The sequence below is a fragment of the Drosophila nasuta genome, chromosome 2R (genome assembly GCF_023558535.2).
Source record: "Drosophila nasuta strain 15112-1781.00 chromosome 2R, ASM2355853v1, whole genome shotgun sequence".
NCBI lineage: Eukaryota > Metazoa > Arthropoda > Insecta > Diptera > Drosophilidae > Drosophila > Drosophila nasuta.
Window position 1 is genome coordinate 31,810,302 of NC_083456.1, and position 27,118 is coordinate 31,837,419.

General features: G+C 38.8%; 4 protein-coding genes across 8 annotated transcripts in view; 2 read left to right on the plus strand and 2 right to left on the minus strand.

Annotated features, from left to right (window-relative positions):
- Positions 1–24,706, plus strand: LOC132784360 (autophagy-related protein 16). 5 transcript variants are annotated; one of them, XM_060789916.1, is made up of 10 exons: positions 1–352; positions 467–728; positions 790–952; positions 2,196–2,284; positions 3,281–3,729; positions 3,796–3,938; positions 22,724–23,021; positions 23,714–23,798; positions 23,924–24,067; positions 24,226–24,706. In XM_060789916.1, exons 1-10 carry the CDS (start codon positions 253–255, stop codon positions 24,317–24,319), a joined length of 1,827 nt encoding a protein of 608 aa, XP_060645899.1. In that variant the 5' UTR covers positions 1–252; the 3' UTR covers positions 24,320–24,706. The 5 variants fall into 5 exon arrangements, with proteins under 5 accessions (XP_060645899.1, XP_060645897.1, XP_060645900.1 ...); XM_060789914.1 differs by having other exon boundaries at positions 4–352; positions 22,721–23,021; positions 24,226–24,702; XM_060789917.1 differs by having other exon boundaries at positions 4–352; positions 3,305–3,729; positions 22,721–23,021; positions 24,226–24,702.
- The window catches only part of LOC132786082 (hamartin), a 158,550-nt gene that overhangs the window by 122,716 nt on the left and 8,716 nt on the right, over positions 1–27,118 (plus strand). The window lies entirely within an intron of this gene.
- Positions 4,844–9,540, minus strand: LOC132786760 (uncharacterized). Its single transcript, XM_060793394.1, has 7 exons — positions 9,299–9,540; positions 8,624–8,784; positions 8,293–8,494; positions 7,329–7,580; positions 5,879–6,804; positions 5,571–5,813; positions 4,844–5,509 (listed from the first exon to the last, which is right to left on the minus strand). The coding sequence occupies exons 1-7, from the start codon at positions 9,421–9,423 to the stop codon at positions 5,238–5,240; spliced, it is 2,181 nt and encodes a 726-aa protein (XP_060649377.1). The 5' UTR covers positions 9,424–9,540; the 3' UTR covers positions 4,844–5,237.
- LOC132786761 (uncharacterized) lies at positions 9,597–20,589 on the minus strand. Its single transcript, XM_060793395.1, has 2 exons — positions 20,305–20,589; positions 9,597–10,170 (listed from the first exon to the last, which is right to left on the minus strand). Exon 2 carries the CDS (start codon positions 10,065–10,067, stop codon positions 9,612–9,614), a length of 456 nt encoding a protein of 151 aa, XP_060649378.1. The 5' UTR covers positions 10,068–10,170; positions 20,305–20,589; the 3' UTR covers positions 9,597–9,611.

The following is a 27,118-nucleotide window of genomic DNA, read 5'->3' on the forward strand; positions in this document are numbered from 1 at the left end:
CGGCAAGGTAGCGTAAAAGCATTTATCGTTGGACCACAACAAAATTCTTTCAACAAGAAAACAATAAAACTTTACCCAAAAAACGTTTTTATTGAATAATTACGACAAAGTTGAAGTGCCGCAAATAAAGAAGCTTGCCTTTGCCAACATAACTATGCGGGCAATCACATTGTGACAACAACGACGACAAAGAGCTGCTTGAAAATACTGTTGAAGGTGCAGCCAGAGATTGGTTTTTGGCGTTCCCCCAAAATGTCCACGGAGGAATGCGTGTGGCGTGAGCACGTTGTCCAAAGATTACGCGAACGTGACCGCAAGGAGTGCGAGAATTTTAAGGAGATTATTGTGCAAAGTAAGTGAGCAAACAGCCTGTCCACGTCTACAAATATGCTAATGCGATTCGCTAGTTAGCGACTTTGTCGTCATCATTGTGGTTATCAATACTAATTTTATATTATTTGTGTAGACAATCGACTCATTGATCATGTGGCCCAGCTCAAATCGGACAATTTAAAGCTGTCGGTGGAGAACGAACAGCTACGCAATGCAGTCTCAACAGGTGGCAGCGGGTCAAATGTGGCCATTGCGACGCTGGAGAAGAAGCTGCTGGCGCAGCAAGAGGAGCTTACGGATCTGCATAAACGGAAGGGAGAGAATTCGCAGATGATTGTCGATCTCAATGTGAAGGTGGAGCAGCAAAAGAAACTCCTTGCCGAGAAGGAGCGCAGGTGAATCAGAGACGCGTGATTGTGAAGCACATTTAATTACCATGCTGTTTATATTTTGTAGTTTTAATGAACAACAAACTGTGAACAATCGATTGCGAGCCGAGGTGCAGCTGCTGAACTCCAGCCTGGAGGAGCTGAAGAAGCTAAACACAACGTTGCTGGACGAGCACACGGCATTGCAGCTGGCTTTTAGTTCGCTGGAGGATAAAATGCGGAGTGTTCAGGTTAGTTAGTTGGCCTTGAGGGGTTATGGAGGGGGTTATGCAAAGTTCTGTTATCGCTGTGGCTTTGCTTTATCATTTATCAAACATATTTACTAGTTTTTCAAGTGATTCGATTAATTAAAATTGCCAGTTTGTAGTTTCGTTTTGTGACCAAATTATCTAACTTATGTTCTGCATGTTTATACACATTATTATCAACTAAATTGTTACTGAAATTATCCACGGTGAGTTGGGGAAATTCCCCCCAATGCATTGAAGAAGTTCTCCCCCCAAAACAGCTTTTTGAATTGACGCTTTTCCATACTAATCTCGCGTGCTAAGCATATCTAATCTAATCATCGCTGCTGCATACGTATTTATACATTTAATAATTATATTTTTTATCAACAGTTTCCCTTTAGATATATTTATCACTTCACCTGTTCTCAGCTGCATTGCCTGTTTACGCGTTAGTTTTCCCGATCAAACATTGTCTAGCTGCTGCTGATAAGCGACAGTTTAACAGTTTAGCTTCCCTATTACTTCGATCCAATGATTAGCAATTACATTTGTACTATTTTGGTGAAAGTTTCCTTATGGTTTAGTCGTGTGTCTAATGGCTAACAACTGGTTTTTCTTTTAACTCTTCGCCGGAGCTATTTATAAATTGTATATAAAATTTTATTTGCCCTCCCCCTCTGTAAACTTTATGATTTGATGATTCGATTCAGTCTTCTCTCAGTGCTGCGAAATTACCATAAAAGACTTGTTCCACTTCTCGTACAAAAACCTGACTGTTTAAATGCTAATTTATGCGCTTTTATGTGCCAACTGTCGCGTATATTACTTGATTTACTATTTTCCATCTATTAAGTAGAAATGTTTTTATTATTTCGCCATGTTTCAAGTGCTAATTAGCTGCAGGGCATCTGTGAGTCGTTCGCTTGTGTTTGGTTCTTAATTTTTATTATGCATCTTAATTGCTCCAAATCGCTTAAACAAAGCGTAATGCGTACAGCAGACTGTACATAATATGTATTATATACATTAAACATTGTTTTTCAAATTTTTTCGTACATTCATTAAAAGCTATTAAGCGAGAAGCTGTTCGATATTTTTTTGTTGCTGCCACATTCTATTGTTAGTTCACCTATGCACAGATCGGTTGTGATTTTCAGCACTGCAAATGGTTAAAGAAATTTTTAATTTAATTTAATATTTATCATAAAAAATACTCAAGAATTATTCTCTGCTCTGTTTACAGGATGAAAATCGCTGTCTGCTGGAACGTTTGATGCGTTACAAGTCAAAAGATGCTGACAAACTGAACGAGGAAAACGAAAGTATAATAAGGTAAAAATGCAATTGTGTGTCTCTAAAGCAAGTGCACCCTCCCCAAAGAAAATCCATAACCAATAACTGATTATCCCTTCATGTGTACTAACTATCTCTCAATTATATAGAGTCTATATGTATTTGTGTATCTCTGTCTATCTGGTAATGATCCATCTCAAAAACTAAGTACTTATTTGTCTGATGTTTTCATTTCTTTATAAACACTTTTGCCTCCACTTCATAGTTTTCTCATATCTGTTGTGTGTCTTTATAAGTTAATTGTCGGGTTCGTTTCAAGTGAATCGTTTCTTTTTTTTATTATGTTGTGTATGTATTTTAATTGGTCTGCGTCTTGGAATTCGTTGTTTTTAATGTGGGGTGAAAAATTCGGAATAACAGAAATTCTACGCGGTTGAATTGAGATTGAATGATTTTCATATTCATTTAAAATTAAATTCATATTAATACTACTTAATTTTTCATATTCATTTGCCAACAAAAAGCTCTCATATATCAGCAGCAAAAACTCACTCATTATTATTAGTTTAATGTTGTATTTGTTTAATGTTTTTTATTTGCTTCCTGTACCCATTTGAAATGGTTAATGTAGAGTTGACTAGAGCTTAAATAATATTTGTCTGATGCTTTCTAATGGGAACTATCTCGAACAATTTAAACAAATTGAGTAGTTTGTTGATATAATAATGAGTATAAAGCTAAACATAATGAATATAATGAGTATAATAAAAAGCTGAATTCGTTTTGGAAATAGTATTAACAATAGTATAAGTAAAAGTAGTATTTGTTGAACTTGTAGTAGAGTAGAAATACTGTTAGAATTACTATCCGAAAATATACTTCCGACAGATGGCGCCACTTGATACGTGTTGCTTGGGTACAGGATGGTAAAACAGTCGAGCAAACTCGATTTTGCATTTTGTTATTGTTTTTCTCTTGTTTTGCGCTCTTCTCTGGTCCAACATAAGATGTGTAATCGTTTTCGCAAATATCTAGAAAAAGACTGCCGTCAATTTTCAGAAAACGATCGGCTAAACTGAAACGCGATCTCGAGGACGCAGTCCGTGAACCGAACTCGCCAAACAGTCAGACAGTTCCTGCCATACCACATAGCAATAGTGCGGCGCAGTTTCCGATCGCCGGAAGCGACGACGACTTCGATGAGGCCTCGCTCAACGATGCCATGGACGCTCTGAAGTTCAACGGTGAGGACTTTAGGAATCCGGCTGGCGATGCGAGGTGCGATGATGCGGCGCGTAATTCGGCCCAGTCGATAGATACACTGAAAGCAGCTGGCTACCTCGGCCAACCGAATCCAACCAAGATCTTAATGAAGTTCGAGGCCCATGAGAATGAATCCCACGCTGTGCGCTGGAGTCCCGTCGAACGCTTGGTCGCCACTGGCGGCGCCGATCGAAAGGTCAAACTCTGGGACATTGGCAAAGGTAAAACGCTGCATTCCACTAATCGCACCTGTAACTAACACTAATTATTATGCTACTGCTCGACAGGTGGCACTGAACCTCGTGCTGTGCTCAGCGGCAGCAGTGCTGGCATCAACTCGGTGGACTTTGACTCCACTGGCGCCTACATCTTGGGCACATCCAACGACTATGGGGCACGAGTCTGGAGCGTGATGGACTGTCGATTACGAGTAAGTACTACACAAGATTATCAACTCAAAGGGAACTTTTGGAGGGAATCTTATCGGAATCGTTGTTGATTGAGTTATCTGACCCTTGATTTTTATTGCTGAGAGTTGATGGGTTAAGGATTATTAGAAAAGAGTATTACTTCATTAGTTTTGTAATCAATCAAGACACTGCCCCTGAAATTAAATCCAAACCAGCTCAAGACTATTCTCTATATTGATTGGCCCTCTATGTTTTGATAAAGCCAAATTTGTTTACTATTCTTAATTGAGAATATTTTAAAATTTATTCCAACTAAGCTCAAGACAATTCTCTATATTGGTTAAATTTCTTTGGTGCACTATTAAGTAGACATTATTTTGAGATATTTCTTAATTAGCTTCCTGAGTTTTGATTAAACAAAATTAGTTAATTATTCTATATTGAAATATATATATATATATATTCACAGTCCCTGAAATTGAAATCAAACCAGATTAAGACTATTCTCTATATTTATTTGGTGCACCTTAAAGTAGACCCCTACTTTCAGTTATCAAATATTTATTGACTGGGCTTTCGGTTTTTTTATCAAAATGTGCTTACTATTCTTTATTGAAATTATTTTTAAATCACTCATGACTCAGTCTTTCGCACAGCTTCAGAATATTCACCGTATTTATTTTTGTGTTAAAAGTGCACCCCTTTGTGTTGAAGAAGTTCTCCTATACTTATTTATGGAAAGTGGGCTAGCTCTCTGTGGTTTTTATATCAATATTTATGACGCACCTTTTGTAAATAGAACTCACTATACTTAAGAGTATTCTCAACTGTGGTCAGATGTGTCCATTTTAGACCTAAATCAGATATTTATTAGAGTTGATTGACTTTCTGGGATTTTAAAGATAATGAAATTGCTTGTGTAAATATTTGTATTTTATTTTATTTGTAAAGTAATCATGACGCAGTCCCTCGTAAATGAAAGTCACCTTGCTTAAGAGTATTTTGTCTATATTAGTTAAATGTATTTGTTTAAAACTGTTTATGAAGTTAATGCACACCTCAGAAAAGAGGACAAGTGCCTAAGAGAATTAATGATAGATGCAGTCGTCCTCTTTTCCAAATTGTTATTCGTATTATAAATTAGCAAGAGTCAATTATGTGAATGAATAGAATGCGAATGTGAATACAAAAATGGCTTGGTAGTCAAATGGATTGCGATGCGATGAAATCAGATGAGATGAGATGGTTTTATGCTTTTTTATGTTCTAAACGCAATATACGAGCTTCCCTTTCAGGAGAGAGAGAGAGGAATCTTAGCACTAAAACTGGCTGCCATGATGATCGCCCTTCCCATAGAGTTTGCACAGCGAATCCGCTTGGGCATTGGGCAGACTGTTGACCATCGAAGCGTTGCTATTGCCACTGCCACAGTTAGTGGAACTGCCACTGCTGGAGTTCTGGTATTTCGTTGGGGCACTCAGAAAGTGATTAATATAGGGCTGATGCTTCTGTCGTCGTCGGTATAAAAATGACCAGATGGCTATAACACTCGACTGGGCCAATAAAAAGACGCCGACGGCGACAATAAAACCTGCGAAAGAAGCGTTGATTAAAGCCTTTTGAAAGCGAGTCTCTCCTTGATTTATGCCCACCAATGCCATTAACACACAGTCCAGGAACTCCCGCGACTCCCCCGCCGCCCGTCTCATTCACCACAAAGACTTTGTCATAGTCGAGTTGCGAGTTGTCCTTCACCTGTGGCGTTTCCTGTTGCAGCGGCTCCTTCTTGACGAACCCGAACTTGTCGGTGATTTGAATACTCTGCACCAGCAGCATATCCTCCTGACTAGGTTTGCCCCTCGTCTCCCGCACAGCACGCACTCCAATGGCCTGGGCTGTAATCAACAGGGAATAAAAGTCAATTAACAGATGAAGATATCTTCCATCCATATCTACTCACATGTCTCGCGTCTCTTGCGGCGTCCGTAAGACAACAGTGATTTGTAGTCCCCGCTGAGTTCGTCCTCCTGGCAATTCACTGGCTCACAGCTGGGCATGCAAGGTGTGACCAGAGCGCGGAACTGCACAACCTCGCTCGAAGGAAACTTGAAGGCATCGAAGTGCGCAAAAAGCGTCTTGCCCGACAGCGAACTCTTGTAGATGGGTCCCATAATAAAGTGATCGGTGGGACAGCCCTGGGCATCGATCAGGGTTATCTCCGCATTGTCTGCGCCATCCATGGCTACCAGTTCACGCACAAAGATCTCGTAGGGACTCTGCTGATCCTGAATTTCAAAACTCAGTGCCAGAGGATCTCCCACCTCAGCAGAGCGCATCATATCAGAGCCATCCCTCGAGGTGATCTTCATGAGCACATTCGGCGAGTCCACAATAACCTCCTCGGACAGAGCAGGCTCCACATCGCCCACGACACCCAAGTCCACATCATTGGTCACCGTCTTGTTGGTCAGATCGTATTGACAGGTCACCGCAAGTCCCAAATCCGAAGAGGTCACGATGGTGTCATGATGCTGAATGACCACATCGTTCATATAACGTCCGGCGCCGCTTTGACGCACATTGCACTCGAGATTCTGATAGCCCATGCGCAGCTCAAAGTCCAAAGCGCTGTTGACATCGACAGCGCAAGACTTGGGCGCTCCCTTGGCATAGACCTTGCCATCGAAGAGCTTTGAGGTGCGTATGCGAGCGACCATGTCGCCAGCGCCGCATTCGATGGTCACATTGTAGCAGGAGGAGAGTTCGTAGGTGGCAGCTTCGGGTACTTCGAGGTAGGGATCTTGCACATCGGAGAGCGTGGCGCGACTGTGATGCGAGAGGCGACAAACCATGTCGCCAGTATCGCCGTAGTCATAAGAGTGGCATCTAAGAAGGGGAGAGAGAGATGGATATGTAATACTTCAATTCTAGATTATTTTTCCCGAATTCTGCAATTCATGTATGACATTTTCATAGGAAAGGTGAGGCAGTATGTCCATAGACAGTCGATACTCTAGCTGGCATGACATTCAGTGATTTCCCACGCTCCCTATCATTCCTTGTTTAGATATAGATAGTTTCAATTCTTCTTCTTTTTCCCCTAGTGGTGTAATTGTGACATTGTGACATTTTCATAGAACAGTTCAGATAGGTTCTCCATAGACAGTCAACACTCTAGCTGACATGCCCTGCAGTAATACCCCACATTCCCTATCATTCCTTCTTTGGATAAAGATAGAGTTTCAATTCTACTTCTTTTCTCCGAGTGGTGACATTTTCATTAGCCAGTTCAACTAAGTTGCCCGTAGACAGTGGACACTCTAGCTGACATGTCCTGCAGTAATTCCCCACATTCCCTGTCATTCCTTGTTTGGGTTAGATTAATCTATAAAAAACCCTCCTCCACTTACCTGTAAGGCGAATTGAGACACAGATCGCGGCACTCGTCGATGCTGCCAATATCCTGGTAGACAGAGTCCACGGTCTTCAGAATTCTACCCGACAGTCGTTTGAATTCGCACAGCTTGTTGGGCTCCTCGGCGCAGTTGTTCTCCAGATAATCGGCACCCTCGTGTGGTTGGAAAGCATTCGATCCCGCCAAAGTGAAGCGATCCATTTCAGCCAGTTCACACGTGTGCGTGCCGCTATAAAAGTTGGCAGATCTGCGGGGGAGCAGTGAATCGAAATGATTTAATGACTTGCCTGCACTCGGCTGGGAACTATTTATGAACGAGTTGCAAGTACTTTGCCCAGCACTTTCTAACTTTACTCTAATTGAATGCTTAGCCCAGTTAATGGGCTAATGTCTATAAGCAGCTGTGCGCTGCTTTATGATCGCGTCTGATTTATGAATTGTGTTCAAGCTGGAACTAATACGTTGCATTGCTCTCATGAAATGCTCGTTAAGTTGTGCTAAGCACATGTTTAGCTGCATGGGATTAGTTTGGGTTTGGTTGGTAAAACACTTTCTTTATATTTGAATGGGAATTAGAATATATGAGGATGAGGTTAAAATGAGTGGTAGAGTAATAAAGGAGTTTGCCAATTAAGGGAAGATTCTTTGGAACATGAGTATTAAATCTGGAAGATCACTTTCTCATTCAAAGCTTGTATTCACTATTTAAGCATTCACCAATTCGGAAATATCCCTAAAATGTTTTAAAGTTCTTATAGAAGATCACTTTCTCATACGAAGAATATAAGTTTGAAATGCGAAAGTGATCTTCTGGAAGAACTTTATATATCTAAGAACTTTTATACAAGAACTTAAAAATATTGTAGAGATATTTCGGAATTGGGGAATGCTGAAATAATGTTAGTTTGCCTGATTTTATCGCTTCACTTCTGGGGACATTCTCCTCCCTATCGACTCACCTGCATACGAACTCGGTTTCGCCCAGACACAGTTCGAGGCAATCCCGTCGAGAAGTCACAGTGTGCACTCGCTTCGCATGTCCCTCGAGCTTGTAATTCTGCACGCGATCAATGCACCAGGCACGAGCACAGGGACGCACACCCAAGCAAGACTTTTGGGCATAGATAGTGAAGACAGGAAACTGTGATTTGGTCAGAGCACCTGTTAAGATTAAGAGTTAACTAGTTAGTGAAAGCAACTGCGAAATCCTGCTGCTGCTACGCACAAGTGCTTATTAAGATGGGGCAATGGGGAGTCATTTAGTCATTCTCGCACTCGTTGTTCGCTTACCTGGCAAAATGTCAGCGTTTGATGAGAAGAGCACGCATAAACCCGTTTCGTAATTAATAGACTGGCATGTTTCGTTATTCTGGCACGACTCCAAGCAATCCGTGAGCATTAATGTGCCCGGCAAGGAATCCAGCAGTCTGCCCGGTGCTGAGAACACATAACTGCAAATGGAAGCATTTACCTGAGTGTAATTGCGAGTGCAGTTGAACCCAAGCAGCAAGCAGCTTAATGGCCGCTGTGGTTCAAAGTTATTTCAAAGAATAGTGAACCGGTTCAAGGCAATATAACAACGACACTTAAATAGTTGAACTTGCCGAAGTTGATCATGTGTTATAGAAGTGATTAAGATGCAAGTAAGCATGTAAATGACTAGAAACAGTTTTGAGACACCGTTAAGTGAACTAAGCGAGGTTCAAAGAGGTTCCTAGATCGTTAGAATGTTGTAGGTTTAAATTAGCTACGAAGCGCAGAAATTGAAGCTCAATTAGCATTCAACCTTCTCTTATATGATTCCAATTGTAGTTGGATGCCAAAATATATGTCGCGCCTCAAGGCGCGAATTTGAAACTCACGCACAGCAAGTGCAACTGAACCGGTTCGCAATATACTCGTAACAATGCCATTTGCTAATGGATATGCATAATTATGGCAGCTAAATTGGGGCAATCAACTTACCCCGTGATAATTTCGAATCCCAATAAATCTGGGTCACACTCCTCAATGGAATTGTGCTGATGTTGATGTTGCTGTTGTTGGTGCTGACTAGCCAAGGTTGCAGGCGATATATGATCAAAGTCCATGCCCAGACCGAAATCCAGACCCAGTCCCAGACCGACGGCCGCGTCTCCGGGGTTGGGTGGAGACTGTGACTGGTCTTTTTGCTCCTTCTTTAATTGCAGTGCGGGGAGATCTGGTTGTTGCTGCTTGGTATCTGTCAGAGAAATAACAAAGTTGTCGTTAGTCGTCGACGTTGAGTTTGGACGTGGGTTTAATCGTCGGCTAAGAGTCGCTTTAGACGACGCCTGATCTTGGCTTGCTTGCCTGCTTTTTTATTATTATCATGTGTTGTTTTTATGCTTTTCTGTATTCTATATTTACCGTCAACCAATTTGGACTTGGTATTAGCCAACGTCAGCTGCGATGATTGATCATTCTTGGGGCTCAGATCAGTGGCCTTGTGGCCAGTCTGCGTCTGCGTCTGTGTTTGACTTTGACTGCGATTGTCGGTGCTCTTTGTATCGTCAGTTGCTGGTTGTTGCATGTTTGCTGCGTGCAACTCAGCCAAATTGTCACTTGCCACAGCTTCTAGTGTTGCGAGCTCGATGCGCGAGTGCCGTGCCGCTGCCGCATGCGGTGGCATGTTGCCCAGGCAAAAGAGCAGCAGCACAAGCAGCAACGTTGCCGCATGCCACATGCTGCGTAATGCTTTTATGCTGTTTTTCATTGGAATTAAATTTGCCTCGTCTCGCCTCCTCTCCTCGTTCTCTCCTAGGACTGCGTTGTCTATTTAAGCACTCACAAGACTATTGTTGGTTGTGCCTGGCTGACTGTAAAAGGAAAAAGAGGCAAAAATAATGGCGAAGGTATTAATTTAATTAGCTTTTCGTGCCATGGCTCGAGGTGTCACTCAGCCAGTTCAATTGCCCTGGCGCCCATACGCTCTCCTCTATACCCTGTAATTGTAGCTGTTGCCTAATGGGCTTATTACTCAGCTCTGCTCTGCTCTGATCTAGCTACACTATCATTTCAGCAGTTGCAAAACGCATCGCTGGCGTCGCTTTAGACACCGCAAATCCACATTAAAATCCATTTTGTCATATTAAATCAGTGTGGCCAAAAGGCAACAACACATCTCCGGCTAATAAAATCTACCAACTGGTTATTATCTCTCAGGTTGAGATGAGGCGAAGAGTTCTTTCATGTTGTTAAGTTTGTACTATCTGCTCTTGTGGTCTCGAATTTGTTTCGTTTCATTCGATTTCGCCATGCACTTTAAGTTTATGCTTTTATTGTTATTACTTTTGCTGCAAATGTAATCAAATGCTGCACCCAAGTTTGTCTTCGATGCGGCAATTTGATGCATATTTAAGAATTAAGTATGTAAATAGTAAATCTTCATTTTGATGTGCGTTAAAGAAAGGATTTAAAGGAAAGCATATCATATGATAGAACTAAATAACGAGACTTATTCTATGTGAATCAAATGAGTTTTAGAATTTGAAACCTATTCAATTTGGCTGAGTTTCTAAATAACTAAATAACAAGACCAATCAAAAGTGTTTTTGAATTTCAGACCCATTAAACTTGTGTGAGTTTGTTAATAACTAAATAACAATACTTCTTTGAAACAAATCAAATGTGTTTTAGAATTTGAAACATATTAAATTTTGCCGAGTTTCTAAATAACTAAATAACAAGACTTACTCTAAGAGTCAATTAAATGTGTTTTAGATTTTGACACCCCTTAAACTTGTTTGATTTTCTAAATAACTAAATAAGAAGACTTATTCTAAGTAAATCAAATGTGTTTTAGAATTTGAAACTCGTTAAATTTGACAGAGTTTCTATATAACTAAATGACAAGACTTAGAATTTCAGACCCATTAAACTTCTGTGAGTTTCTTAATAACTAAATAACAAGACTTATTCTAAGTAAATCAAATGTGTTTTTGTCTGATTTTCTCACACTCTTCTTTTCATTTATGTACTATCACAATTTGAATTATTAATTTGTTGTGATCAGTCGATGATTCGTTGTGCAACTAAATTCTCATATAAATTGCATTCACTTTTACTCGATTGATTGTTCGATCTATTTGAATTGCTGTCATTATTATGCTCAATGGCTAATTCATATTATGATGAGTCGAGTCGTTGGCTTCGATAAGTGACCAATGAAGAAACCATGTTTCCTTCATTCCCCCTTCCTTCCTCCTCTCTATAGTTATTGTTATAAGCATTGTTCAATGGCCATTGTTACCCCAGGTTGCCCTCCGCCTCCTGAGCAGACGTGTATGATTACGCAATCAGGCGCTGTCAAGTTTTTTTGATAACTGATCCCAGTCGAAGCCAAGCAGCAGGTGATTATGTCCAGCCACAAAGGGTCAGCTGGGTCGAAACTCTCTGTGGGGAAAGAACTTGGCTACCTTTTAACCCTCAGCTAGTTTTCGTAGATAATTTTGCTTAGTTAGTTCGTTCTTTGTTTAGCTCCTGCCTAGGCGGGCTTTTGTATAAATACCTCGAGTAAATATCGCTATCGATATCGATATTGTTTTGAGGCTATAAATTAAAATGTTCGCTGTCTATTGGCCGCCAATTTGCCTCAGTGCAGCATGCGAGCCACGCCCCCTTTCGGGCCAAGCCAGATGCGCAGCTGAAGCTTAGTTTAATTCTTCCATAAACAAGCCGTGCCAGTTCATTCCTCCCATGTCCAAGGTCTATTTTCTATTGTGTAAACAGCCAAAGTTCTCTCTCAGCTATTCGACTAGCAATTTCTTTTGTTCTTTATTTACTCAACAAATTGACTATTTCTGCTTTTACTTTGTGCGAAACTCGGCAAAATTTAGTAGCTCTCGCTTTTAGTCATGGTTGAGTTAGCAGGTGAGTTTATAATGTAATAGAATATATTGAAATACCAAATATACTCTTTATAATATTGTAGTATTTCTTTGGTATGTTAATTTGGTTTATTTTAAGAAAGACCCACACTGTCTTGTCACAGTATATTAATATACCAAGTATGGCATTTGATATATTTTAGTATTTTTGGTATAATAATTCGGTGTATATACTTTAAACAGAATACTGCACTGTATTATAACAGTATATTAATATATCAAATATAGCCTTTGATATATTTTAGTATTTTTGGTATAATTATTCGGTATACTTAAAGAATACCGCACTGTATTGTAATAGTATATTAATATCCCAAAAATAGCTTTTGGTATATTTTAGTATTTTTAGTATACTAATTCTGTATATTTTAAGAATAATAATAGAGCACACTCGACTGTTTTTACTCTCTTTATAGTTTTTGTTTTTCTCTCTTTTAAACTGCATTAAATTAAATTCAAGATTTTACGGCAATCCAATCAGAAATAACTATTTCTGCTCGCATCATCACGCTTCTTAAAGTGCATTTTTGTTGTAACGATTATAGCATTTCGAATCAAGTCATTAATATGCTAATGGCCAAGTTATTACCTCTTTAACTTGCCACTCAGAATCAATTTGTTTTATTGTGTTTGAAATTAATTGTTTTTATTTTCATTCATTTCAAAAAGCAAATGCATCTTTAGCATTCCATTCTTTATGATTTTTCATCGTATACAAATTACCTACAAATTAATGATCTCTACCAGAAATTTTAATGGTTACGGTTTCAATTTCCCAAAACAGTTGGAGAATATTTTTTGAACCCCTTGGCAATGCAATGCAACTATTAATACACTTGATCTCGGTTAATTTATGAGTCGGAAATTGAGGAGGCAACTAACGATATTTAATCGTGTCTTATAGGCAAATCTCTTCCGTTCTCTGTTGCGTGTTGCATGTGATGCCAATGAACTGGTTATTGTTATGTGGCTGTCGATGTTGTGTTGTTGGTCAATCATTACCATCAGCTGATACTGCGACTTCGACTGCGACTAGTAAAACTTGGCAGTGAATTTTCATGATTTCATCATTGTTTTCTTTTCAGTTTTCTCTTCGCTTTCCCAAGCGTTTCATTCTGTCCAATCTAACCGTAGTTGCACTTGGCGCTCAGTTCAGTGATGTGTAAATGTTTGCATCGGAAGTTTGAGTACATTGAACCTATAATATTCGAGTTCCTATGCTAAATGAATGAATAGATCTAACGCTAGAACGGGTTCCCACTGTGGGTGTGCTGCTATTCTTATGATCTAATACATGGATCGATTCTAATAAGATTCTGATTTCGAGACAAACTTCTTCACTTGTCTTTTGCACTCTTGTTTGTCTTTCTTTCTTTCGTTTTTAGAGAGAGAGAGTGTAGACTGCAAGAGGAGGGAGAGAGTTTGCATAGGAGTAAGTCATGCGTGGGATTGGTATTACACGAGCATGGAGAGTTAAGTGCGGCTGGCTCCTCAAGTATGCCTCTCTTCAACTGAATCCACATTCTTCACATCTCTCCCTTCCCCTCTTCACCTGTGTATGTGCATCTATTTAGCGTAGAAGCTGAGCTATCTAATCAGTTTATTTAACCAACACTGCGGCACACATTACACGTTTTAATAACATATTTCTCGCTAAGGCTTAGCTTGTGCCCATCATCATCATCATCTCACAGCTCTTCATTTTTTCAAGAATTACACTTAAGATGCGCTTATTTGGGTTCTTAAAGACCTATTCTCAGTTATAGGGGTTATTTCGTTGTCATTATCACTTTGTTCTTTTGTGTTTTCGGCGCATAAACGCATAAAATAAACGACAGCTGAATGAAACACTTGAAACTCTTGCAACACCTGAGAGATGAAAAGTCTTCTCTCTCTATATATAGAACACTTTTATAAAACTGTTAGACAGGAAGTATAATTGTCTTCTTTTTTTTATGATAGGAGAAATCTAATTGAAATTGACCCTCTGCCTATAATTAGAATTAAGTACACTCTTTAACCTTGCATTCTCGAGAACTAGATAAATGCCAGCTAATAGGCAATGTGATACACTTAATAATAATACAAAGACTGCGCAGCTTTCATTGCCAATGACAGACTGACGTCTGCTTCGAGAGTAGAGATAGAAAGAAGGAAGTCTTTCATATTGATTTGAATCCCGTTCATTGTTAAGAGCTCCTTGGCTGATAAACTGACGAAACTGATGAAAACTAAGCCAACAGCTAACCAACTAACGAAGCTATTGAACTCTGTGTCCGTTTGTTTGTCTGTGGCATCTTTGGAATGACACGAAACATCTTAAATGCAACATTGACGCAGTGACATCGCAGTGACATTGCCTGATTGACAGTTTTCGACATATCCCAAGTGCAGAATTAACCGAGCTGCGATCTGAGCTGCGAGCTCTGCAGGGTTTATTAGTTGACTAGTTAAAATGTGGCAAAATTCACAAGGAGTTATTTGTTGAAAGAAGTGCAAAGGTGTTGAGCAGACTCGTTACTAAAGAAAAGAATGAAAGCTAGCTGTGAGTGGACTATTTAAATTGTCATTACCACGAATACAGGGTATATTATAGTCGAGCATACTCCGCATTGCATTAAAGTTAAAGTCGACTAATGAAAATGTGGCAAAATTCACAAGAAGTTATTTGTTGAAAGAAGCTGCTTACAGGGTGCAAAGGTGTTGAGCAGACTCGTTATTAAAGTAAAGAATGAAAGCTAGCTATGGATGGACTATGGATAACTTTAAATTGTCATTAACATGAATACATGGTATATTTTAGTCGAGCATACTCTGCATTACATTAATATAATCAGAAGAAGCTGCTTACAGGGTAACAACTTGCTTAGCAGACTCGTTACTTAAGAGAGTCTTAGAAAGAATGGAAAAATTTCGCTTGATTTGATTGAAAGTTAAACAAATTATAAATGTGATTACAGAGTAGGTTATAGTCGAGCAGACCCCAAAGTATTTTAATACTATATTTTGTAAACAATTTAAAATTTAGTATATTAACGAAATTCAAAAGTTAAATTTAACTCCTGCTTAGTTCAAAATATGTTTTTGCTCTTATTTCAAAAAAGTGTACAAGGTGCATTAGAGTCGAGTCCACTCCACAATTGCTTAATTATCCAATCAATTGCAGCATCTTTTTCATATTAGTGTGCCCTTTAGGCTGTACTGCCTTTTCATTACAAGAATTTGCATTGAGAAGAGAAGAATGAATGCATATGAGAGAATGACATACGCAATTTGTTGTGTTTAAGTTCTAGCGGGAATATTTAGACGCAGCAATTTTTCATTGTATGTTCGACATTGTTCACATTGGACTATCTAAAATGATATTACCTGCATCCCAATTTACATAATGCCCAAAGACATTTATGTTAATATTTAAAAGATAACCCGAATGCTTTCTTTCCACTTGCTGCTTATCCGAGTCACAGCACAAACAACGATGGCAACTGCAACTGCAACTGCAGCATTGACAGCAGGAAAAATTGTTTACACTTAGACAATACGACGATGAGTGTATTCATGAGTATTCATGCCAGCAGGAAAGAGGAAACACAACAACCGCCAACTCATAATCTCACTATGCATAGATCTTGCAAGTAACAGCAAAAGTGGTGACGTTGGACTTTCGGGTTCGACTTCCAAGTCTCCGTCTTTAAGTCTGTCTGTCTGACGACCCTCTTCATGGCTGAATCTGAGACTGACAACACAGCATTGACCATTGCATAGCGTCCCTCAAGTTGTAACCCAGTCGCTGTTCTTGCCGTTGATTGGCTTTATTTGGTCAGTCGCAGTCTTGAGTCTCATTCTCTGCACTTACAAATGGCCTCCACTGGCTGTCTGTCCGTCTGAGCCAGCTTAATGCCAGCTCAGATAACTGACTAAAAGGAATCCGTTTGTGCCAAAGGCGCTTCAGTTTAACATTTTTGACTGTCACTTGATAGACTCCCCGTTGCTGTTCCCTGTTCCCTGTTTTCTGCAACTATTGTGCTTTTGTCCACATTTGCTTTTGCCTTTGCCTTTGGCTTTAGCAGCTGCCGACCTGGCGACTTGTCAATCTTTGCGCTAAGTACTCGCAACTTCTGTGCCCGATTCCATTATCATTAACATTTGTATTAGCTGCAGCATTAGCGATATTATCATCCTTTATTTGCTGTGCTATTTAAAGCTACATTTTTCTTTGGAATTTCTGTTCTGTTGCTATCATCAACATTTTTATTAGCTTAACCCTTTGTTTGGTTCTATTTTTAACTACAATTTTTACTGCCAGCATCATTTTGGAAATCGAATTTTTAACAGCATTCGCATTCGCATTAGAATTGGAATTGATATACGACATTGCAGTGAAGGAGAGAGTATTGTATGATAATAGCATTTTAATTACTACTTTCCCAACACCTTTCCTTTAGCTTTATGATTTGTTTCAGTATTGATATTAAAATTGCATTTTAATTATGCTTAATTCCAGTTACACATACATAGGTATTCGAACTTTGTGCCTGCACAAAATGTGTGTAACAGGCAGGAGTTGTTCTCATAAAGAATATATATTCTTGATCAGCAGTTGTGCAATATATCGGGTCTTAGTTCCTTTGGTTGACAACCTGGTATATTTTGTATTCTATGATATATTTTGAGTGCATTACTATATTTATATACCGGATAGAGCCTTCGGTATATTTTAGTATTTTTGGTATATTTTGTATTCCATGAATATATTTTGAGTGTAGTACTAATTTATAAACCGGATACATCCTTTGGTATATTTTAGTATTTTCGGTATATAAATTTAGTATATTTTTATACCTGCTAACTATACCGAGAAGGGTATTATTACTTTGTATCTACAGGAAGTGTATGTAAAAGGCAGAAGGAGGTATTTTCGACCCCATAAAGAATATATATTTTTGATCAGCAGTCGTGCAATATATCGGGTCTTAGTTGCTTTGGTTGACAGCGTGGTATATTTTGTATATTTTAAGAGTAGTACTTTATTTATACACCGGAAACAGCCTTTGATATATTTTTAGTATTTTTGGTATTTAGTATATTTGTATTCCTGCTACCTTACTTATTACTTTGTATCTTCAGGAAGTGTATGTAACAGGCAGAAGAAGGCATCTACGACCCCACATATTTATATACACATATATTCTTGATTAATTTCAACAGCCAAAGCGATATAGCCATGTTCGTCTGTATATACAATCAGAAATATAGTCATTATGATGCCTGAAAATTTGATTTCTATCAGAAACCTGGTACATTTTGTTCTCTATAAGATATGTTGACAATAAAAGTATATTAATATACCAAATATCGATTGGTAATCTGGTATTTTTGTTCTCTAAAGTACTTTGAATGTAATAGTACATTGATATACCAAATATAGCTTTCAGTATGTTTTATTATATTTCGATATATTATTGTGGCATATAGTATGAATAATATCACATTGTTTTTCTTTTATTAAATATGGGTAGTTGCCTTTTTACATTTTCCGCTACACACTTTTCCGCATTACTATAATTATAATCCCATTTTAATTATACTATTTTAATTGTAATATCAGCAAACTTTATATTCTTTAGTAAAGTATTAATCCTTTACTGCATTAGCACTTCTATTATTATTATAATAAGAACATTTATCTTGCATTTTTCCCACCAACCTATTCCCGAATGATGATTCCCTTGAAGATTAAGATCTAGCACAATAATATGCTGTGTGTCCGAGTTAGATACGCGAGTCTGCGCGCTTGTTTTCAATTAATGCAAATTTTGAAGTGCTCAATTCTTTTAATTAAAATCCGAGACTAACTAGTTGCATACATATTTTAACGCAGGCATTGTGCTCGTATTAGCAATTTGAAATTGCTGCAACACGAAGCAGAGTTTGCAACTGCAACTGCAACTCGAGTTGAAGTCAGAGTCACAATAACGAGATATGAAAGCAGCAAAGAGACAGAGACTATGTTAATAGGATGCTTGTGGGTTTTGCTTTTTTGTTTGTGGCTGCATTTTTCCAAATGTAGAGTCTAGAGTCGGTATCTTTTCTCGTGGGATAGATTAGCATTTTGATTTTTATTTACCTTGTAACACATGACCCTATGTAAATTAGTTACAGATTGCACAGGAAGCTAGCACACGTTTTGCATTATAACCCACTTTCAGAATACAAAACTATAAACCTCGAAAAGTGCAAGAGCTAATCTCTTTTTTTTTCTTTGCTGTGTGCAGTGGAAAGTTTCCCACCCACCAGCAGCCCTATTTTTTTGATCAGTAAATCGATGACCCTTAGGAGGAAGTATCTAATTAAGGAAAGTCCACTGGCTTTTCACTTTCTCTAGAGAGAATCGCTTTTGTTGTCGATCGAGGCACCTTGTTGTCCATTCAATTAAATCCATGCATACTTGAGCTCAGCTCAGCTCAGTCGGCTCTGCTCATTGTGTTTACTTCCGAAAAGTTTTCTTTCTTTTGAAATCTAACAAGATTATAGTGTAATCCTGTCGCAACTTTCAAAATGCAAGTGGCATGAAGGCACGACTTTTGCATCGCGCTCACAAGAATGTTGAAGCATCACGTGCAACGCTTTGGCTTCAGCTTTGGCTTTGGTCATGGGAAACTTTCAGACATGTTTTGCCAAAATCCAAAAAAAGCAAAAACACAGCTACACAAAGAAGTGACTTGTTGCTGCTGTTGTTGTTGGGGCAAGGCAAGGGAATATATATGTATATATTCCGATTTGCATAAATCCTGATGCTGAATGAAATCAATAGACCGAAGGCGTGAACTAAACGCATAGATTAAGATAACAATAGCCGGACGACAGCACAGAGAAAGAGAGAGAGAGAGAAGTATTCAAACTGTAGCTGTAACGGCCAAAAATGTATCTTTAGATGGATAATTTATTTGCTGAAGCGAATGCGATGTGTCCTCGTTTACATACGTTCGTTCGCAACATTGTGGGAAATAGAAGTATGAAAATTGCCAGATATGACAAGAGAACCGAGGAGGCAGCGAGAGAACCCGCATTGAGTTGGCCTAAATAGCATAAATGCATCTTTGGCTTGGGTAACACCAGACACAGCATCTTGACTTTGTCTGTCCGTCCGTCTCTCTGTCTGTCTTTCGATGGTGCTACACATTGTGAACATGCGACTAAACATATAAGTACAATTTCTTCCTAGTTGCATCTATAGTCTATAGTTTTTTTTTTGTGAGTGTGTGTGTTGATTCTGTTGCATCTGTATCTGAAGCTGTTGCTGTTGCACCGCCTTTTCTAACTGGTATTTCTGGATTGACATTTAAACGGTTCTTTTTGCGCACATCTTGAGACAGTGCCGCTGTCCGCGGCCATTGAAATGAGCACATTGACTTGCCACTGCCGTCTTACCACATCGTCAACCCCTTCCCCCCTCCACCATCTCATCTCTCATTGTCGACAACTTGATTGCAGTTCTAGCTTGAGTTATTATTATTATTGAATTAATTTATTTGTTGGTCAACGCAACGCATCGAAAATGCATTCGATCTTGGCCAAAAGTGTTTTGGTGGCTAGTTTGATTTCCTGCTGCAACGACCCATTTGCTTCTAAGTTATCAAACAAGCAAACTGTGGCTATATCAAATGAGGTTTTCGTGACAACATTATCCTAGATTTCACATTCTCAATAACCACCAAATACCTGACTCCGCTATCCATTTAATCCGCTTGAGGATATGATGCAGTTTGACTTGAAATGATTCGATCTCTGTGGTCTAGATCGGCCACCAGAACAAGTCTCAATCCAATCCGAATCTCAATCTCTGTGTATCTTAAGCTACTTCGCTTCGTATCTAGATACGCACTTGGAACAACTTTCTGTTTGCAATTGCTCCAAATTTGCCAGATAATAGCTGCGTGCCAAATTTTAACGACATTTGAAACATAAACTCTGATTGAATAACTTGACTACTGAATTTCCCTCGCACGTTTGCACATTCATAAAAAGGCAAATTACAAGCACAATTAAATTGAAATTACATACCAATTATTGCGAGTTTATTCACAGTTTAGCTTTGTTTTGTTTTCTGTTATTTTCGAAAATATTTTTACACAACACGTGAATTAAATAAGTAAATTATTTAATTTCGTTCGACACAAGATCACAACACTTTTTAAGCTGAATTTAATTCATATTTTTTTATTTAAATACCAAATTGTATTTATTGCTGAATTGAAATAGTTCGTAAGACGCTAAGAGTTGAGAGTAGAGAGCAAGGTGTAAGAAAACGTAGTTGATTACTGTGAGGTTGGCGCAGAACTAAAGCCATTTGATCAACAAGTATGTTCTTATATTCATAAGAAGAAGTTAAGAAGTCTTTCATCACAGCGACTCCGTTGCACGCGACTTCTTCTTCTTCTGCTTCGACATCTTCCACACTCACGTCTCCACTTGCCAATGCACTTGGTCACAGCTCGGAGAGAGAGAGTGAGGAGGAAGTGGGAGAATAAGTCCAAGCACCGACTTCTCAAATGCGTAAGAGAGCCATGCAGAAATTTTGTGGCAATACGTCAACTCTGGAGGAAAGTGCCATTCCTCCAAGCGAAAGCGCTTCACGACACACAGAGAGAGAGAGAGAGAGAATGGGAGAGAGTCTCCACTCCACTCTGAGTGAGCATCAAAGAGAACGGGAGAGAAACCTGTTGGTTTGTTCTTAGCCCAACTTCAGCTCTAACTCCAACTTCAACTCTACAGAGCGTCCATTGACCGTTCAGCTTCAGTTGCCGGGTTGATAACACACACACACACACACACTGACTTCTTTTGTGCTCTCTTTTAATGGGGATCTCTGCTCTTGGTAAGAGCAGTCAGACTTTAGCTTCATGCTCTGCACATTGCAAAAACTTGGTCAGGGACACAGGAACAGGCTCTTCTGGTTAACAAATGACCACTTCAAATCTTACATTCCTCATTCAATTTTATGTATTTAGATATTCAACGTTATTAAGCGTGCCAGCTGCGCTTTTTCATGTTTTCGAATCCGAACACAGGAGAGATTATGATTTGAATAACTGCAGGAAACATAAAGAACGTCGTCTTATTAGCCAAGCAAAGTTTAACCACTCTCAACTTCCAGGCTGCGTAAGGAAGTTTCAGATTTTGCCGCGTGGGTTAAGGAAATCGGTTTCGAGATACTAAAAACGTGCTAATAGATGCGGGGATTACAAAATTGATCCAATTGAAGCAAAATTTAAGCAAATTTTATCACACATTTTAAGGAAATTGAAAATTTCAAATTTGTAAAGGGTCTAACGAAGTCGAAGCATAGCACTTAAGTTTTGGAAATAAGGAAATCGGTTTAAGCTACAAATGACGTGCTAAAAGATTCAGATTCATCAAATTTTAAAGATATTTACTTCCACGTTTTAAGGAAATTGAAAATTTCAAATTTGTAAAGGGTCTAACGAAGTCGAAGCTTAGCACTTGAGTTTTGGAAATAACGAAATCGATTGAAGATACTAAATTGATCAAATTTCAACACATTTTCAAAATGTTTATTCACACATTTAACGGAAATTGTAAATTTCATATTTGTAAAGGGTCTAGCGAAGTCGAAGCTTAGCAAACACTTTCAGCATGTGTTGCTTGTCGGCAGACACCTCTTCAATAAAGTTTATGCTATGCTTTAATTAAGAGTTTGAATAACTCAAATGCTGGGTATTTGGTAGTCGCAAATGCTTGGCTAATATGAAGTTATACGCGTCATAAATTAATGCGTCAATTATTCTTTCGCTCATGATACATTTTGAACAAGTTGATTGACTGGCTTTTTGGGCTGCAGGCTTCTTTTATCGAGGTTTTTCGAGGTATTCCGCGTATGCTCGTTAACGACAGCGAAATTGCTGCTTTTACTCGCGACTTTGGCAAGTTCATTCTACTCTCGATGTGTTTGTGAGGCATATTGACAGTGGGGCCCTAAAGCGTAACCCTTATGGCATAATAAACCATTCCACGCACTTTTCGAGGTAGTCACTTTTTAGCAGCATAACAACATGACATTTGAATGTCAATGACTTGATCCCTAACTGTAAGTGCCCAACTCGAGACGGGCCATAAACGGTTCGTGTTGCCCTTTAACCTGGTGTTTGGGTTCAGTTCTTGGACAGAGAAGCAGACAGAGAACCTAAGTCAATAAGTTTCAAGCAGTTGTAATGTGGCGTAATTAAATGTGTTTTAATTGCGTCTTGTTCTAACTAAAACTCAACTCTACTCGCAATTAGTCACAACTAACTGTTGTGATAGGTCTGTCGGTGTGTCCCCAGCAGCCAAATGAATTTATTGTCAACCTCGTTACTCACTCTCAGTATAACTCACTCGAGTGCTAACGGCTTTAACTGAACTGCTGCCAACTGAGTGACCTTCTTGCATTTGTTTGTTTGTTTGTTTCTTTCTTTTGCAGCAGACACTGACGGGTCACAGCGGCAAGGTGATGGCCGCCAAGTACGTGCAAGAGCCGAACAAGGTGGTAACCGGAAGTCATGACCGTACTCTCAAGATCTGGGATCTGCGCAGCATCGCCTGCATCGAGACGAAGTTTGCGGGGTCCAGTTGCAATGATCTCTGCACCACCGACAGCCTGGGATCGACGATCATCAGCGGGCACTACGATAAAAAGATACGATTCTGGGACATACGCACCGAGAAGCAAGCCGATGATGTCCTCATGCCTGCCAAGATTACCTCGCTGGATCTATCAAAGGGTGAGTTTCTACTTTTAATTGCTGATCAATTTTTAAACCCGCTAGCCATAGTATATAATTGTATTATAACTTTTTGCCGGCAAGAAATATGTGTAACAGGCAGAAAGAGGCATCTCCGACGCTCTTGAGCAGCGTCAACAGCCGAAATGATATTGCTATGTCCGTCTGTCTGTCCGTCCGTCTGTATGAACACCTAGATTTTAGAGGCTATAAGAGATAGAGATCTAATTCTCAATCGACAGTACTTTTAATGTTTGCACACATTTCAATTTTATTTCAAATGCTTGCCACGCCCACTTCCGCGCCCTCAAATTGACAAAACTCAAATATCAAGCGGAATTTTGAAGCTAGAGTTGCGAATTTTGGTACAGAGATAGTTATTATTCTCTCTAGTATTTATGATTCCTGAAAAGAAAAACTTTTGTATGGCAAATTACGTTAACTGTAATGGAGTCTTAGCTGCTTAGGATTATCAGAGTCTGGTATATTTTGACATCTATGGTATATTTCGAAAGTAGAAATTCATAAATATACCACATATCGACATATTTGTGGTACATTATTCGGTATATTATAAGAATAGTACGGCACTGTTTTGTGTTTTTATTCAAAATGAGTAGCGCGTCTCTCACAGTCGAGCACACTCGACTGTAGCTTTCATACTTGTTTCTAAATATCTTTATTTTGTTTAGATTGCAACTACCTGATATGCTCGGTGCGAGATGATACAATAAAACTATTAGATTTACGCAAGAATCAAGTTATATCCACCTTTGCGTGAGTAATCTCCTTTCACTTGACTTCACTCCACTTGACTTGACTTGACAAGCGAACGCAAATGAACGTCCGAACGTACGAACGTACGATAACGAGATGCTGTAATTGGAATCTTCTTTTCACAGCAATGAACACTTCAAGGTCAGCTGCGACTTTGCGCGAGCTTCCTTCAATTCGGGCGCCACAAAGATCGCCTGTGGTTCCGCGGATGGCGCAATCTACATATGGAATGTGAATGGCTTTCTCGAGACGACGCTCAAGGGCCACAGGTGTGTGTGTGTATAACTTTCAATCTCCTCCCAACTCATTCGCTTAGCCTAAGTTATTTACACCCCAGTAGTTAAAAAATACTTGAAGTAGTTGCTAGTTGCTAGCGAATGAATGTGTTGACAATCCTTAACTAAAACAGCTCTGGCTTCTTTTATAGCACGGCCGTTAACGCAGTCAGCTGGAGTCCAAATAGCAATGCCCTCGCCTCGGTGGGCAAGAGCAAAAGATGCATCATATACTCGGACTCGTAGCCCCATCCACCAACACCTTATGAGCGATAGAGACCAGCCCTCCAACCATCAACTTCAACCACTTCTTGTTATAGTCCTAAGTGTGCACTCAAAAAATGAACTCCAGCATGCATTAAGCTACCAAACTATATATATATTTCAGCTATATATATACATACTATATACGATATATGTGGGGGACTTATTTAGAATTCCCCCCGTCAATTGGTTATAGCACCTCGTTGAAATTATAATTTACGCCTATTCGATGTTATACTTACTATATACAATACTATATTATGCTACTATTTACTTATTTTTGCACCAGTTCAGCAAACGAATTAAACATTTTTCTATGTGACATACACATTTTTATTCTTTTTCTAAACTAATTTTGATATATGAGAACAAAAACTAAACCATTTTGTAGATAGTTTGTATAATATTGTAATCGATGTTTTTGTTTAGGCTTGAACGAATTTAGCTTTTACTATTTAATTTCCAAAGCCAATTAATATTTATTTCTTAAGCTCATCACACACAACATTTTTATTATTTGTCTTTTATGTAAATATGAAAATAAAAAAAAAATTCAACAAATTTTTACTATAATAAACGAAATCATGTTTTTTATGCAGTAATCCGCGGTCGAGTTCAATCTATATTTCCTCTGAAAAGTATACAATCAGATTCATTCATCATGAAAATATACAATTTTGACTATTATAAATGAAATCATGTTTTTACGCAGTATTCCGCAGTCGAGTTCAATCTATCTTTCCTCTAAAAAGTTTTCAATCAGATTCATTCATCATGAAAATATAAAAAAGTTTCAATGACAACAAATTTTGACTATTATAAACGAAATCATGTTTTTTTCGCAGTATTCCGCAGTCGAGTTCAATCTATATTTCCTCTTAAAAGTTTTCAATCAGATTCATTCAACACAACGAAAATATAAAAAAGTTTCAATGACAACAAATTTTGACTATTATAAACGAAATCATGTTTTTTTCGCAGTATTCCGCAGTCGATATTCTCCAACTCTCTTTCATCTTAAAAAGTTTTACAATCAGATTCATTACTTTCAACTATGGAGAACCAATTTAATGAGAGCTTAAAACCATATGTGAGAGCCCAGCTTGTGTTCACTTCTTAAGCATTTCACATTTTGTTGGCCCTAAATGTTGCTGAGTCAAACTCGGGCGGAGTTTGTTCGTGATTTTGCACAAAAAAAGAAGACTGCGAAACTTCTATTTTCATTTTGCTTTCATCACTTGCTGCTTATTTTGGGTTCTTTTTCCCAAATGTGTTTTGTTTGTTGTGCCATTCTTTATGTGAGTCAATCAATTAACTTTGTCACAAAAAAGTTCTGCTGAATTATAACGAAACGCTTTCAGCATGATTATAATGTCAATTTTTCGTTGTTAAATGTGAATTTTCAGACAATTTGATAAAGTGATAATATTTTATTATAATTGAAGAGTTGTTGCTTTTAGAATATTTTCATTTGAGCTTAGAAATTTCAATTGCTGTTGATGTTGCTGTGGCTGTTGGTTAAATAATTGAGACGTGTTTTGCAGACTAAGCGAGGAATGTTGCAAGTTTGTCGACCCGATCGTTGGGTTGCTGTTGGGCTTATCAATGCACTGGTCATTATAGATTATCTAGCAAAGCTATTCAAAACTGTGTAAGAACGAAGAGAAGAGGAGAGAAGAGAGTATTAAGCAAGTACTAAGTGTGCATCGTTTACCATTGTGTATGAAAGGTAATTTTTTAATAGCAGCACACGCTTTTCGTGTGGATAATGAGCCGCAGAAAATCTAATTGCACTGCAGCTCCAGAGGAACCAGAGGAGACCTGGTCGAGCTGCTGTTCTCTTCATTCTCTCTCTATAAGGTGGAGACACATTCGTGCTAGGGAACCCTTTGATTGAAAAAAATGTCTACAAGTTGTGGCAAAAGTGGCACGACAGCTGAGCTGAGCTGCCATTTGCGATGCTCAATCTCATGAGATCATTCGCCATCAGCAGCAGCAGCAGCAACAACAGAGGCAGCAACGACAGCTCCAGTCCAGTTCTAGTCTTGCCTGTTGCACTAATTATAGACGGTTCCATATTTAATTAGAATAGTGTAGCAGAAGCAACAACAACAACAACAACGGCAGCGATTGCATAATTCCACAAAAATTGTCCAATTAAGCGCCATATGAAGCTTATAAAAGATAATATTAGCATTTGTTTAATTATAACTTCCCGATTGATCAAAAGTTTACCGTTGTCGTCGCCTCACTCACTTTAACTGGGATAAAGACACATTTCCACGGCCTAAATTCGGAAAAAGAGAGCACTGAATGTTGTTTAAGATACAGCTGAACAAAAAAGTGAAACTATCTATCGATCGGATAGAGTTTGGATCGAAAAAGCGATCTCTTAAAATGAAACCAGTTGGAGGGAAGAGGCAGGAATGCTTGGGAGACGCGTCATTTAGTTATTAGACAACTTGATGGGGAGTTAAATGTCGTCAGGTTGTGCCAAGGGGGTTCATTAAGTTAAATGCTGGCGCTGACTCTGACTTTGGCTGAGGAGATCCCACATAGTAATTGGTGTTGCCTCCAAGAATTCGGTGTAATTTTAAACGTATTTACATTTATATAAAATAACGAAGTGCGAGTTGTGAGCTGCGAATTGCGAACTGTAAATGGAAATTGAAGAGCTTCCTGGAACGCGAACGCCCACTTAAAACTCACCCGAAAAAAACGAGGCAAGAAGAAACGCTGGCGAGTGTCTGACTCGGCGAGAGCATCATCATCATTATTGGT

Excerpts from the sequence above, each read along its gene's own strand:
- LOC132784360 (XM_060789914.1), top strand. The coding sequence starts at position 253 with ATGTCCACGGAGGAATGCGTGTGGCGTGAGCACGTTGTCCAAAGATTA. Across the intron at positions 3,730-3,795 it reads ACTCTGGGACATTGGCAAAG|GTGGCACTGAACCTCGTGCT; the intron begins GTAAAACGCTGC and ends ACTGCTCGACAG. Across the intron at positions 23,022-23,713 it reads CTCGCTGGATCTATCAAAGG|ATTGCAACTACCTGATATGC; the intron begins GTGAGTTTCTAC and ends TATTTTGTTTAG.
- LOC132786760 (XM_060793394.1), bottom strand. The coding sequence starts at position 9,423 with ATGGACTTTGATCATATATCGCCTGCAACCTTGGCTAGTCAGCACCAA. Across the intron at positions 8,785-9,298 it reads GGATTCGAAATTATCACGGG|TTATGTGTTCTCAGCACCGG; the intron begins GTAAGTTGATTG and ends TTCCATTTGCAG. Across the intron at positions 5,814-5,878 it reads CCGCAAGAGACGCGAGACAT|CCCAGGCCATTGGAGTGCGT; the intron begins GTGAGTAGATAT and ends TGTTGATTACAG.
- LOC132786761 (XM_060793395.1), bottom strand. The coding sequence starts at position 10,067 with ATGAAAAACAGCATAAAAGCATTACGCAGCATGTGGCATGCGGCAACG.